The sequence below is a fragment of the Triturus cristatus genome, chromosome 3_2 (assembly GCF_964204655.1).
Source record: "Triturus cristatus chromosome 3_2, aTriCri1.1, whole genome shotgun sequence".
In the NCBI taxonomy this organism is placed as follows: domain Eukaryota; kingdom Metazoa; phylum Chordata; class Amphibia; order Caudata; family Salamandridae; genus Triturus; species Triturus cristatus.
In genome coordinates, this window is record NC_140584.1 from 647,494,306 (window position 1) to 647,509,503 (window position 15,198).

At 45.7% G+C, this 15,198-nt stretch overlaps 1 protein-coding gene across 1 annotated transcript in view; it reads left to right on the forward strand.

The window, feature by feature from the left end:
- Positions 1-15,198, forward strand: part of ACADL (acyl-CoA dehydrogenase long chain) — a 650,248-nt gene that overhangs the window by 441,825 nt on the left and 193,225 nt on the right. Inside the window, exon 9 of the mRNA XM_085648595.1 lies at positions 2,135-2,262. Coding sequence (XP_085504721.1) covers positions 2,135-2,262 — 128 coding nt within the window. The remainder of the gene's footprint in view (positions 1-2,134; positions 2,263-15,198) is intronic.

Here is a 15,198-nt window from a genome sequence, read left to right on the forward strand (position 1 = left end):
GACTGATCACCTTTTAGTTGCTTATTGCTGTATTTGGGTGCCAATCTGGTCCTAATGGGGGTGAAACCCTTTTCCCAGTGAGTTTGTAACGTGTAAAAATAGCATAATGCGCGCCCCTGAGGGACCCCCAATAGCAGCCTGTGTCAGGAGCAGTCAATAAGTGAGGCACAGCGGAGGAGGATGCACTGAGGAATGAAGAGATACGAGGCCTGCGCAGCCGACGCATCTCTGCAGAATGGGCCGAGCTTGTCCAGCGATTCCGACAGCACGGAATGAAGAATCAAGTAGATGCAACACAACCTCCCCAAGCTGCAGCCAACCTCATGGTCACGCCCGGAATACAGGGTATATCCACACCCTAGCACAACTTAACGCGAGCCACGACACGAGCCCCATAACATAACCGCATAGACACAATACGAACCCCCATCCTCTCCACTTCCCCCCTATTTCCTTTTTTTTCTGCTCCAACTACTGAGTTCCCAGTTGATTGCCCAGCTAGCGAAAACTAGACCTAGCCAAGTTCGCACCCGTTCAGGCTATATACCTTTGGGTATTACACCATTCAGGGGAATACAGCTGATATAAACTGCCATCTTGGTCTCCCATCTTTATATCCCTTGGTCAGAGCATTATCTGTACATATGTAGTAGCTGTGAAACACTGAATGTATGATGAACTGTGCTTAAAATGTTGAACGAATATGTAAAAAAGAAAACCCAATAAAATGATATTAAAAAAAAAAGCATCATGCTATCATAAAATGTGTGTTATACCACATAATTTGCTTTTTTTCTTGCAACATAATTTGACCCTCCCGTCTCACATAATTCCAGTGGCCCTGTGCAGTATGTAAGGCCGAAAATATTTTTCTGTACAATCAATGTGATGCCATAGCATGTCTGTCATTCTCTAACCTCTGGTATCATGTTGTAAGCTGGCACCAATGCTTATTTTTCTCAAATGTTTATTCAAATGTTTTGTGTAATGTTTCTGGTTTCAGTTTCACTCCAGAGTAAAGTGATGGATAGATGTTTTCGATACAAAATTCAACCTGTCAAAGTAGCAATGAATGTGTTCGAACGTGAGAATGCTGACACATTTTTCTTTCTGCTGAAACTATCGAACTGAACATTTAGGGTGGTCAAATTAGGAAAATAGCTGCTTTGGATACAAATAAATGTAAAATCAGCGCCCTTCAACAAAGGGTCTCTATAGATTTAGAGGTGCGTACATATGTTTCACTGCAAATAAATTATTGTGAGCTGCACTATTATTCTAGAAGTGGATGAGGGTTGCTTTCTCAAGGTGAGGTAAGTAAGCAGTACAAAGCCTCAAAATACATTTTTCTCAAGTCAGCAGCTCCGGCTACATGCCCTCCCATTCCTTGAGCTATATTACTTCACCATCTAATATGTTTCTAAGTGCCCCTGACGCTGAATCTTCAGGCTGTTCAATAATCTAGTGATATTCAACACAGAATGTTATAGTGATGTTTACTTGCATCAAGGCACTTGTCTTTCTGTCTGTGCTTTAAAAAAGCCTTGGAGTGTATCCATAAATGTTTCCTGATGCAAGCGTGTACTTCTGAATCAGACTGCATGACCCAGTGTGTAGTAATTGTATAGCTTTGCAACCCGTAGTGGTACAACTCTTAGGATAATGTGCTGCATGTCCAAACTCTTATAAGGTTCAAAATGCGAGCCCTATTGGCTATGCCAATGCTCGTTTACTTTTAATTCACCATTCCAAAATGGTCCCCATGATGGAACGTTAAATTAAAAATGACAAAATTGCAGCCAGTGCATCACTATGCATGCGTTCCCTCTCACCCATGGATATCTTACAAAGGTGTTTCAGCCTTAATGCCAATGCAAACAAGCATTGGCAAAGCTAATAGCTTGGCATTATAGAACGAAGCCCTTTTGGCTATGGCGATTCTTCTTCATTTATGTATGAAATTCAGAGTTATCTTGTGTAATTGAGTTGTGCTCAAAAGCTAGCCAAAAACAATTGCTATGAGAGTTGTGAAAGTGTTATTTAGGAGCTATACAGGAATTCTGTGAATTGAAGCTAAATTAAAGTGAGCTCTGAATTTTACGTTTTTCTCTTGTTTCATCTGAATGGAAATTAGACAGTGCAGCACAAGTTAGCAGAAATGAAAACACAGATTTGCATTGGCCGTGCCTTCCTCGACAACTGTCTCCAGCTGCACAACCAAAAACGCCTGGACTCTTCAACTGCTTCTATGGCCAAATACTGGTGAGTGTTGGTTTAAGATTATTTAAACGTGAAAAGAGGACCATTCGGAAGATAATCTGCTAAATTTGTCTGCTGTCTTTTCATAGCTGTTAGGCAATTGTAGTGATTTAGAGACCTCCTAGATTATTCAGTGATGTAAATAGGTTCCTTTATTTTTGAATGAAGGTTATTTATTTTTCTCAGTGGCAAAAGGATAAAAACAAGCGTTGGCAAAACCAATCGGTCTTGCTTTCTTAAACATAGTGGCAAAGTGAATAGACCTGGATTTTCTTTTGAAAAGTTCTTTATAATTTTTGGGTGACATTGTAGGTGTTGCACCAAGTGGTCCTAATAAAGAAAATACAATCTTTTAGGCTACTACAATATGGAAGATGGGAGTAAGGGCCCTTTGTCGACAATTGTGCTAGTAGAGCTAAGAAATACCCTTCAAGAAATGGGTTATAAAACGGAGTCAAAGATGAAGTTTGTGTTCCAAGTAGTGAAATGAAAAGGCATAAAAAGCAAAATATTGCAAATAGATACTTTTGAAAATGGGCAAAAATGTGGTGCAGCTGTAAGAAAGCTTGTGTGAGTGCATATCGATATTACGAGAACGAAAAACCTCTAAATCCAACAAAATGTTATGACAGCAAAGTAAAACACATGAACCTTTAAGACGATTAGTAGATGACATTAGCCTACCATACGCTTACTCAATTACAAGCAACGTGTCACAAAAGGACTACATTAGCACCCAAACCTAATGGGACAATGTAACAATCCACAGAACTCGTAGGCCTTAATGGATAGCACAACAAGCAAACCGTGAGTAACCTAAAAAAAAGCCAGTGGCAAAAGTGGGATCTCTCAAAGAATTCTTTCTCTGCGCTACTTCTTACAGGTACTTTTTAAAATATAAATAATATGAAGCCCATAATACATCTAAATATGTCTGCAGCTGGACCTAAAAAGGACAAGGTTAGAACGAGCAGAGCGTGAACTCCCTGGTGTTGTCCTTTGTGCCAGCTCAGAGCCTGATTAGTTCTTTGTGCGATACCAAATACAGTCCCTGAATTTTCTTAAGCATATGGAAGTAATTCATTTCTTATTGTGTCTTATGCTGCAGTATTCAGCCTATTCAGAGTGACACTGCATTCATGCTATGGATGGCAAAATATAGTTTTGTAGCTTGAACTTCTTTTAGATTCCCATACTATGCATATATCCTATCATCTAGTGGTTTGAGTCAGAAAGTGCTACCTGTTTTGTATTTTTTTTTTATGTGAAACCAGATCCTTCTGGCTCTGGATACAACCCCTTTTGTGTGCTCTCAGCTATTTTTTTTCCGCCATGGTAATCGGAGATTTCTCATCCTGAGCTCCACCCCCTCCGCATGAGACAACTGGTGGCACGCAGTGCTCAGAACCACCCACAGTCCACTCACAAAACCTCAGCATCATTCTGGAGTCCTTCCTCTCCATGAACCGCCAAATCAACACCGTCTCATTCTCCTGCTTCAACATGCTCCGCCTGCTTCAGAAGATTTTAAAGTGAATCCCCACTGAGTCTAGGAAAATGGTCACTCATGCACCTATCAGCATCAGACTCAACTACGGCAACACACTACGCCAGCACCACCCAGAAACTCCTAAAGAAGCTGCAGAGCATCCAGAACGCCTCCGCCAGATTCATCCTGAACATCCCCCTCCGCAGCCACATCACCGGTCACCCGGGAGACCTCCACAGGCTCCAGATCAACAAAAGAATTACCTTCAAGCTCCTCACGCACACCTACAAAGCCCTCCACAACGCCGGACCTGCATACCTCAACCACCTCCTCTCCTTTTACAAATCCACCAGACAGCTCCACTCCCCACCCAACTGGTCCTAGCCCCCATCCCATAGATCTGCAAGACCTTGGCTTGAGTAAGATCCTTCTCCTACCTCGCTGCGAAGACCTGGAACTCCATGCCTCTACCTCTCAGGCAACCCAGTCTCTGCCTCAACTCTGGAAGGACCTCAAGACCTGGCTCTTCGACTGAACTGCAGATTGCCCCCCACATCCCTCCTCCACAGCGCCTTGAGACCATACCGGGTGATTAGTTGCGCTTTACAAGAATCCTGATTGATTGAGGTGCCTTGCAGACTGCTGAGAAAATGGAGCAGCAGAAAGATGCAAGACAGGAAGCCCACCAGAAGGGAGATAGGTGGTATGAAGAAAGGTTGAATGAGGGGGTAATCTTGAGCATAGCAGCTTGATTGGCGCAGCTCAAATTACTCCTCATGCAACAAGGCAAGTACTCGATAACAAAAAATTCCATCTCAGCGATCGGATGTCCAGCATAATGACTGACTGCCCGGTTGAGCTGCTCACTGCAACTGAGAGGAGACCTGGCTATCACCTACCTTCAGGTCTCTGCCATTATTGCTGTTCATCCCGCCACAACTTCTTACTCCCTAGCAAACATCCTATTGAAGTTCCTTCCTGACGGCGACCCCTCTCGTTTTCCAGCCACGGCTGTTGTGGTCTCCAAGCTCATTTCGCCCGATTGGAGTGGGAAATCAACCCTACCAATCGGAATCCTAGTTAATTGGCTGATCGTCCGGTTGAGCTGCTTATTGCAGCTGAGAGGAGACGGACTCAGGTTTTCTTCCTGGCTATGACCTACCTTCCGGACCCGGCCACTTTTACTCTTTGAATCCGCATCCCGCCTCGACTACTTTCTCACTGGATTTTAATCACCTGATTCTCCCTCGAGAGGACCGCCTTGGTCGTTTTCCATTCCTGCTGCAGACGTTGCGATCACTGAGACGATCTCCCCCCGATCGGAGTGGAGAGAGAGCTGTGGTTTTACAGACAAAAGCCTTTTTTCATCCCCCTGGCTGCCCCTCGTACGGTCCAGGTGTAGGATCAGCCTTTTATTCACCGGTGAGTCATTTGGGGGCACTAGGGGTCCCTACCCTACGTTATTTTGGCTGAGGCGCTTGGGTCTGGCGATCACTGACTGAGCCCTCCAGCTTGGAGTTGGGAGTTTTTTTTTATACGGGAGCAACTTTTGCAGCCAGTCCCGCTTCCAGCGTTTGACTGCAATGTATCACTCTTTCTCCCCCTCCGCTTTCTCGTCTGCTACCTGTTGGTTGGTGATGGCGGGTGCAAGGCAGCCATTTTACCCCCCTCTAACGGACCTCGCAGTGGTTTGCTTGTTTTCAGTACGGCGAATGAAACCCTCCCGCTGCGCTGCTGTGCCTCGATCAAAATGCTCCTAAGGTTTCCTCTCCTGTTTCAATATTGGACTGCCTATGTTCGCAAGCACGCAAGGGAAGAAAGCAATGCACTCACAGACACCTCTTCGACGGGAGGTTGACTCCGGTAACATTGACGCTAGCGCACCTTGCTTCTTTAATTCTTGTTTTTCTTGAAATGTGGTTAGTTATAATACAAACCTGACTAAAACTGTAAAATGCAAATAGGAAGATATGATGTGGCTTAATTTCCCTAGCTGCCGACTTTAGTACTGGCCACTGGGGTACCTGGCTCACGTCCCACCGTCAGCTCGCCTTGCTTTAATTCTGGGCTAATGAAATCACTTATCTCCAGTTCTCAAGAAATGCAGACCATTTGTAATAAAATCTTTAGCTCATGTAAAGGTAACAATACCCTGTAGCTACATGCGTGCCATATAAAACTGAAGAAAAAAATGAAAACACGTAAGTTAACTTGACAGGGAACTGGGAAACTTGAGAGCTCGATAAAGCAGCGATTAAGATGCATTCTTTGGCTCAGATTTCAGTGGGAAGTTAAGTCAGCCATTTCACCTGTATTTACTCACTATCCACCTTCATGAGAAATCCATGATCTGTCTCATAAGTATGAGAACTGTGAAGCGAACAAGTTAGTTGCTAGGCATTAACACGAGGCCCGGAACTCCTGTGGGTTTCAGCTTGGTCTTCCTTCCGGGGTCTCTCCCAGTGATGAAACCAACTCTGACCAGGTCCTTGCCGGTTAAATACTTGGCCTCTGTTGCAGTTGAGCACGTAAGTACAGGATATCTTATCAGTGGCTTCTGGGTGCTAACATGGAGGACTTGTAGAGACAGCTTGCACTCTTGAATTCACCAATTGTTGCTTTCTAGAAACGGTTGGCTCCTCCAGGAGCCATGATGCGTAGAGCGTTTCCACCCACTGCGCTCACGCCAGCCATGGCCTTTGCCACTGACCACATCCGATCTATAATACACCCGATTTCATCAATGTGCCAGTCAGTGGCATAGCAACGGTGCCCTGGTCTGACACGCAAGCAAGGATGATGCTCACCTCCACTCAGCTTTGTAATAAAACTCAGCCATAATTTGGTCCATACGGCCGCTTGGAGACTTGGGTCCCGGAGCTATTGAACCTGCTGGGCTATTGATACCTACGACCTGCTGCTATGGACACCTGTGCTGTGGGATGTGTTCGGGTTGTGAGATGTTCTGCTGTGGTTCTTCTGGGCGAGGGGCTGGTGACTGGTGTCCGATTCACTACACAAAGGCACAAACTCTCGTCTATTGAGATAGAAGATGGCGCCTGCTCCTGTCCATGAGAGCTGGGCTACACAGTAACCTAGTGTGTACAACAAGGCTCCTGTGATGTGACACTCAAACTGAGTTTATAATTAATGCAAAGCTGCACACTGACTGACTTATCAACCGGTTTTCTCTTGAGTAAGGGCCAGGCCAGATGTTTAGGAGGGTGAGACATAAAAGTGAATGGAGTTGCAAAACATCTTGGATTACATCAGTGGCGTAGCTTTGTGTCCTCAGTCCCCGCCCCCCCAACACTCTTTCTCTCTATTCACAGCTGTTAGACTAATGTTCTGTTGTGCTCCCTGACAGGGGTGGCACCCCTCGGGGGTTCCCAGCTTCATAAATTGAGTTTCACTTCCAGGGGATCCTCCTCAGTAGTCATAAGCACTGAATATTCCCGCCCATGTGCGGGGACCCCAGAAATAATACAATTATATATGAAAAACATATATATATATGCAGCTCTGTGTATGTATAAACATATATTATTTTTTCCAAGCAAATGCAGCCCCCATAGATGGCTAGACAATGTAGACACAAATATCCAATAATCCATCATAGGTATAATAATACACCTAAATATCTGTTTTTTTTTTTTTTGTTTTTTTTTTTTTAAACTCATGATAAAGAAAAGAGAACACTGTGCAAAACACAGATCCACAAAACATTGTTAGCCTGCAGGCTGCATTGCAATACAATACCATAGAGACTGAAAAGCCTTGTACAGGTAAAAACTGGCACCGTGCCTTTAAGGCAGCCCTGACTCCAATATCCCATCATGACTCAGGGGTGACAGTTGGGTCAGTTGTTCTTTCCGGCTCCTTCAGTCAGGACCCTGGAATTCAGCTCTCTTCATTTTTGACTTTCCAGTCAAAAATTGTTAATTTTATAGTAATTTTTTTGGCTTCCTCTTGTTAATTTCTGTTGGGGAAGCGTATTTCCTGTGTTTTTTGACTAGATTTAAAAAAAAATTCTGTCAGAAAAATGCCTTTTTTGTTCATGCCTTGTCCATCCTGTGGCAAAAAGGAGGCCTCTTCAGACACACACGATGTATGTATCGTCTGTCTACCGGATTCTCACTCTCCTGCATCCTGTCGTCACTGCAAGGACCTTTCAAAGAGGACTTTGAAGGAGAGAGGGAGAATTAGGCTTTATGGCCTTTCGGAGCGGTCGACGTCGAAGCAGCTGGTCCCTGTTTGTTCTCCATCGGCGTCGGGCTCGGCGTCGAAGACTCCAGCGGCGGGATCGTCGCTGAGAGGTGAGGAGTCCAGGGAGAGTTATGCTTCCAAAAGAAAGTCCACGTCGACACTCGATCCGGCGGCAAAGCGCATTTGTTGTCGTCGGCAACTTCGACGTCAAGAAAACATCCATCGGTGTCGAAGGAGAGTCATCACCGATCGACGTCAAGAAGACATCGTTCGACGTCAAGGGATAGACATCGCTCAACGTCGAAATCAACACCAAGAGAAAAGTCGACGTCGCATGAAGAGCGCAGGCGATCGACGTCGAAATCTACATTGACGTCGAGGCAAAGATCGTTGTCAAAAGATCAGGGAAGATCTTCGACGTCAACCTGATTCGGCGTCAAGAGAAAGGCGATCGTCTTCGAAAGTACTGACGACGTCGAGACAAGGATCATCGTCGGAACACTCGACGTCGAGGCGGGTGCCTCCGTCGGAGTCGACGTCGAGGCAGGTGCCTCCATCGTCAAAGGTCTCCAAAACTTCGGAGAAGATAGTGACGTCCAGGCGAGATTCCCCGTTGGGTTCTAGGCCTCCGTCCAGGACAAGTCCTCCGTCGACGACAAGGGTCTCGACGTTGAGGCAGGACACATCGCCGGTTATCCACTCGGCGTCGAAGTCCAGATCTCCGGTGATAGGCCTATCACCGTCGAGACGGTCCTCCGCGGTGAGATACCAGGAAACATCACACATTCGTTTGACTTACAAACCAGTATCGAGACGCAAATCTGCACATAGATTGGTATATACCACATCGGAGCACGATTCATCTCGTCCTCTTTCAATTTCACCTACAGCCTCTGAAGGCTCGAGATCAAGATCCGGATCGCCGGAGGTGTTGGGTTTCTCTCCAGCTCCTCCAGTGGAACATACTTCTCAAGAGGCGGACCATACTCTGACTCAGAGCCCCATCAGGGAAATACCTCAGGACACTTCGATGATTCAGGCAGTTAATGCTTCCTTAACAAGATTGAGGGCTCTGGATCAACCGGCACGACCAGCAAGATCCCATTCTCGAGGAAGAGAATTCCAACGGCGCTCACGTTCGCCCAGAAGGCGATCCAGGTCCACCTCTCGTAGAAGAGAGTCAATCAGATCGGGGAGAAGGCGGCGTAGGTCCCCCTCATCCTCTTCGTCAAGCCGTTCGTCCAGAAGGGATCATTCACCCACACTCTCAGATACACCACCATCTAGAGTATCACCAGTGGACGACATCAGCACCTTCCAAGATGTGTTGTGCAGAGGAGCGACAAAATTGAACATTCCCATGCCTGTTAAAGAAACCACCTCATCTGTCATCTTTGAGACCCTTCATGAGCGAGCGGTGTCTCGTCCACTGTTGCCTTTAGTCCCTGGGTTGCTTAAACCGGTAATGGACATCTTCCTCACGCCAGCGACTATCAAATCTGCGCCGGCGCGAATTCTTAAAAAATATCGTCCGGCCCCTGAGGATCCTCTATTTCTCAAGGCGGACCCTCCACCGGATTCTGTAATCACTGCTGCTGCCAGAAAAACACATTCAGTGGCTTTGTCATCCACAGTACCGCCAGATAAGGAAAGTAAATCACAAGACTCTTGGGTGAGAAGAGTATGTGGCTCGGCGGCCTCCAGTCTGAAAGTGGCCAGTGCCTCAGCGCTTCTGGGGCGCTACGACAGATCACTGTGGGACTCCCTTCAGAGATTTATGGAAAAAGTACCTTCCGAAGACAGAAAGGACTTTGAAGAGATCTTGCACGAGGGCAGCCTAGTTTCAAACCAGGTGATAAGCGCAGCAGCGGATGGAGCAACGTTGGCAGCCCACTCGTATGCTCATGGGATTTCCGCCAGAAGATCCTCTTGGCTAAGGCTGACGGCTCTGAAACCTGAAGCACAGGGGAGAATTTTGAATCTGCCTTTCTCTGGTAGTTCGCTTTTCGGTTCTCATGCGGATGACGAAATGGCTCGCATGAAGTCAGAACTCGAGACCATGAAAGCCGTGGGGCTAGAGAAACGAAAATAATTCCGTCGTCGTAGGGGAACCGACAGGCGTAGCTACCAACAGAGGGTTCAAACCCCTCACTGGCAGAAAAATCAAGACCAACAAGGGCAGAAGAAGCAACAATTTCAGTCCCGCAGATCATCTAGGGGACGTGGAAATAACCGCCAGTCCAGCAGTGGAAACAAGGCTCAAGGAAAGCAATGAGAGACCGCTTCCTCCAATGCCGTCCACCGCTCCGGTGATAGGAAGTATTGCAAACCATCTTCGAGAGTGGCAATCCATCACAAAAGACAAGTGGGTTCTAAATATACTGCGACATGGATACTCGCTTCGTTTCCGGAGTCCCCCTCCCTCGATCCACCCTGTACAATCATCTCAACACCTCAAGATGCTAAGAGAAGAAGTGGCGACCCTTCTGCTCAAATCGGCAATAGAAAGAGTTCCCAGGGCGCAGAGAGGGAGAGGAGTCTACTCCAGATATTTTCTAATTCAAAAAAGAAATACAAAAGCAGAGTTCAGACCCATCTTGGACTTACGAACACTCAACAAGCATATCAAAAGAGAAAAGTTTTGCATGCTTGCGCTTCACCAAATATATCCTCATCTCCGTCGAGGCAATTGGATGTGCTCGCTGGACCTGCAAGACGCGTACTTTCATATTCCCATCTTACAGAGTCATCGGAAATTTCTAAGGTTCGTAGTGGGGACCTCCCACTATCAGTTCAAGGTTCTACCATTTGGCCTGAAATCAGCTCCTCGAGTATTTACAAAATGCATGGCGGTAGTAGCGGCTGCAATGAGGCGCGCAGGAGTCTTCGTCTATCCCTATCTAGACGATTGGTTGATAAAAGGTCCATCGCCTCAGAGTGTACACTCACAGCTGGCACGCTGCCTGAATTTGTGTCACAGATTGGGACTCAGGGTGAACTTCAAGAAATCCACCTTCACACCAACACAAAGAATACACTACCTGGGTGCAACTATAGACTCCGCAGTAGGAAAAGTGTTTCCTTCGGAGGAGAGACGGTTATCCCTTATCCACAAAGGCAAGCAGATCATAACCAACAATCTGTCTACAGCACGACAGATGTCGTCTCTGCTAGGGGCCATGGCATCTTGCATATTCCTAGTGCCCAATGCCAGATTGAGGATGCGTCCTCTCCAACAAGATCTGGAGGGCAAATGGGACCAAAGGAATTCACTGTGGGAGGAAACAGTCCATCTTTCCTCAGCGGCCAGGCAGTCAATCAAGTGGTGGTTGAAGCCACTCAATCTACAGGTGGGAATTCCTTTTCATCAAGAACCCCCATCTCAGACGTTGATCACCGACGCATCCCTGCAGGGTTGGGGTGCGCATTTGGGATCCCTGCAGACCCAGGGGCTATGGTCCAGCAGCGAACAGTTGTACCACATCAACATGCTGGAGCTCAGGGCAGTCCACCTAGCCCTCAAAGCGTTCCTACCCGCAATCAGGACGAGTCCCATTCTAGTACAAACGGACAATACCACCACAATGTACTACCTGAACAAACAGGGGGGTACTCGATCCAGGACGCTCTCGCTGGAGGCTCAGTCCCTGTGGCACTGGATCCTAGCAAGGAACATTTCGATAAAGGCGGTACACCTGCCAGGAGAGCTCAACGTCAAAGCGGACTTACTCAGTCGTCATTTTCAAGATCCAGAGGACTGGGTACTCAACGACGAGGTGCTAGACGACATCTTCGGGGAGTGGGGACGTCCGCAAATAGATCTCTTCGCGGACGAAAACAACGCGAAATGCCGAGGCTTCGCCTCAAGATACCATCGGCCAGGATCCATAGGGAATGCCCTTTTGATCGATTGGTCAATGACATTTGTGTTCGCTTTTCCGCCTCTCCCACTGATCCCCAAAGTAGTGACCAAACTGCAACACTCGTCTACCAAGATGATCCTCATAGCACCAGACTGGCCGAGGCAGTGGTGGTACACGGATCTCCTCCACATGTCGATCCGACCTCACAAGCATCTGCCGTGCAGACCGGATTTGTTAACCAAGATGCAGGGGAAGATTTACCATCCCAGTCTTCCCTCGCTGAGCTTAACAGCATGGCTCTTGAAGTCCTCCAGTATGGCCATTTAAACCTTCCCCAGGAGTGTATGACCATACTGAAGGAAGCTAGGAGGCCTTCTACAAGACACTCTTATTTCTGTAAGTGGAAGAGGTTTTATGTATGGTGTATTCAACATCAGTATAACCCTACAAAATGTCAAGAGGAAGTGATTTTGCCTTATCTTCTTCACTTAGCCAGGGTCGGGTTGAAATTTTCCTCCATCAAAGTTCACCTAGCGGCCATTACAGCATATAGGCGCTCTCCATCGCAGCAGTCATTCTTTAAGCTGCAGGTGGTGAAGGATTTTTTGCAGGGGCTCAAAAAGGTTTACCCCCCAGTAAGGCCTCCCTCGCCTTCTTGGGAGCTGAACTTGGTTCTTTCAAAGCTTATGAGTTCACCTTTCGAGCCCATACATAAAGCTACTTTACAGCACCTTACGTGGAAAACAGCTTTTTTAATAGCTATCACTTCAGCACGTAGGGTGAGTGAAATACAGGCCCTCTGTTCTAAAGAACCCTACACGATTTTTCACCTTAATAGGGTAGTGATGAGAACTCATCCATCTTTTTTACCAAAGGTGGTGTCACATTTTAATGTTAATCAGACTATCTCTTTACCAACCTTTTTTCCCAACCCCTCCTCGCCAGCTGAGAGGGCGTTGCACTCTTTAGATGTTAAGCGGGTTCTAAAATTCTACCTAGATAGGACTAAGGCTGTCAGGAAATCTGACCAATTGTTTGTAAACTATGGTGCTGTCCGCACAGGTTTTGCTGCATCTAAAGGTTCCATTGCTAGGTGGATTGTGTCAGGCATTAAATTGGCTTACCAACTGGCCCAGAAGCCATTGGTCGCTCTACCTAAAGCGCATTCCACAAGAGGGAAAGCGGTTACTGCTGCTTTTCTCAATAATGTCCCACTCTCCGATATCTGCAAGGCAGCCACTTGGAGATCTGTCCATACATTTACGAGGCATTATTGTCTGGACTCGGACACCAGAGCAGACACTCAAGTAGGACAAGCCTCCTTGAGGAATCTGTTCAATAACTGATTTTTTCAATGGTTTTACTCCATGTATAGTGCAGTTCTCATTTGCCTGCAGGTGGAAGGTGGGCTTGCTATTCTATTCAGTGCTTATGACTATTGATGAGGATCCCCTGGAAGAGAAGGATAAGTTACTTACCTGTAATCCTAGTTCTCTTCCAGGGGTATCCTCATCAAAGTCATAAGCAACCCACCCGCCTCCCCAGGCAAATGAGAGGACTGTATTATTAAACATGGAAGAAGTATATCTTTGTGTTTAGGACTACGGTCCCGCAAAGAACAACTGACCCAACTGTCACCCCTGAGGCATAATGGGATATTGGAGTCAGGGCTGCCTTAAAGGCACGGTGCCAGTTTTTACCTGTACAAGGCTTTTCAGTCTCTATGGTATTGTATTGCAATGCAGCCTGCAGGCTAACAATGTTTTGTGGATCTGTGTTTTGCACAGTGTTCTCTTTTCTTTATCATGAGTTTCTACCTCATTAAAAAAAAAAAAGAGAGAGATTTAGGTGTATTATTATACCTATGGTGGATTAGTGGATATTTGTGTCTACATTGTCTAGCCTTCTATGGGGGCTGCATTTGCTTGGAAAAAATAATATATGTTTATACATATACAGAGCTGTATATATATGTTTTTCATATATAATTTTATTATTTCCATGGGTCCCCGTACATGGGCGGGAATATTCAGTGCTTATGACTTTGATGAGGATACCCCTGGAAGAGAACTAGGATTACAGGTAAGTAACGTATCCTTCTGGACAATTGGACGAAGCCTATCCTTTGTTTTGGAATTATGGCTGACAAATTCTTAAGAGCAGCGTCCTACTGTCACTATGCAAATCTTTCTATATGTGTAGTATAGACTATGATTTTATTTGTGCCTAGAGTCGATTAACTTCACTACTGTCTTTTGGTCTTGCAGCGACCTCTTTAGATTGTCTCCCCTTCCGGTGTGCCCTCACAATCACATTTTTAGGTTTGTGCCCACGCATCCGCTGTATAGTGGATCTTTGAAGAACTCAATTAGACATAAATAGATCTCTTCGGCCTTCATTAGATCACAGAGGTGAATATTGTCTCTTCTTGATCTGTTTTGAGTTGTCCTGTTTGTCCGTCAGTGGTATAGCGTGGCTTTTAAGGTGGGCAATAAATATGTGCACAAGTTTCTCCAATGATGATTGTCTCTAGCTGGCTTTTTGCAGATTCCCCTGCAGGGTGGGAGGGGGCGGAGAATGGGGACGGGAAAGAGAATAATTTATTTTTCTTTTCATTGATGACATAACATTTATGAAAAGACAAGGCGTTAACTCTTTTTTTGTTACTACAAAATGGAAAGCATGAGTAACTATTAACTGCAGCATGCTTCATCCATTTCCCTCACTTGTGTAATGGAAATAACCCAAATCACGAGACTTGTTCTTTCACCATGCATATGGATTTATTTTCACTCGTGAACAAAAGGCTTGTGATTCTCCTATGCAATGGGTTTGCCATTTAATTTGCAAAAAATTCCTTTACCAATGAAGAAGTCGCTGTTCTCTTCAATCAAGAATGCCGATGTCCTTGGCATTGCAAGCCAAAAACAAATGTAGCCCTAGAGGTTAAAACTTGAAACTATTGAATAGGAGACTTCTCTGCATTGCCACACATTCTAGTTTTCCTTGCTGTGATTTTGCCTTTATGAATTTAAAGTGCTTGTTTTCTCCAGGTTATAATCTAGTTGTTTTAGGTAACCATTTTTAAGGGTTAATTTGACTGCTGCAAAGAATGTGTACAACGCAGATCATAGCAGTGTATTTTATGTGCATAGCTCTGTGGGTTACTGCTTTTGTCACACAGATCCTTTTGTCACTGTGCAGTTCATAATTTACAATAGTAATCTAGCTAAGAACTGCCGTCAAAGAGCTGCATGCAAACACTTGAGCATGCAGTCGTACATTCAAAACACTTAGTGCAGGATTACCAATCATGCTGACGGGTCTTACTCTTATAGTATTACAGACTTTCTACCGAATTTCAAGAGTAAGCCAGGACTT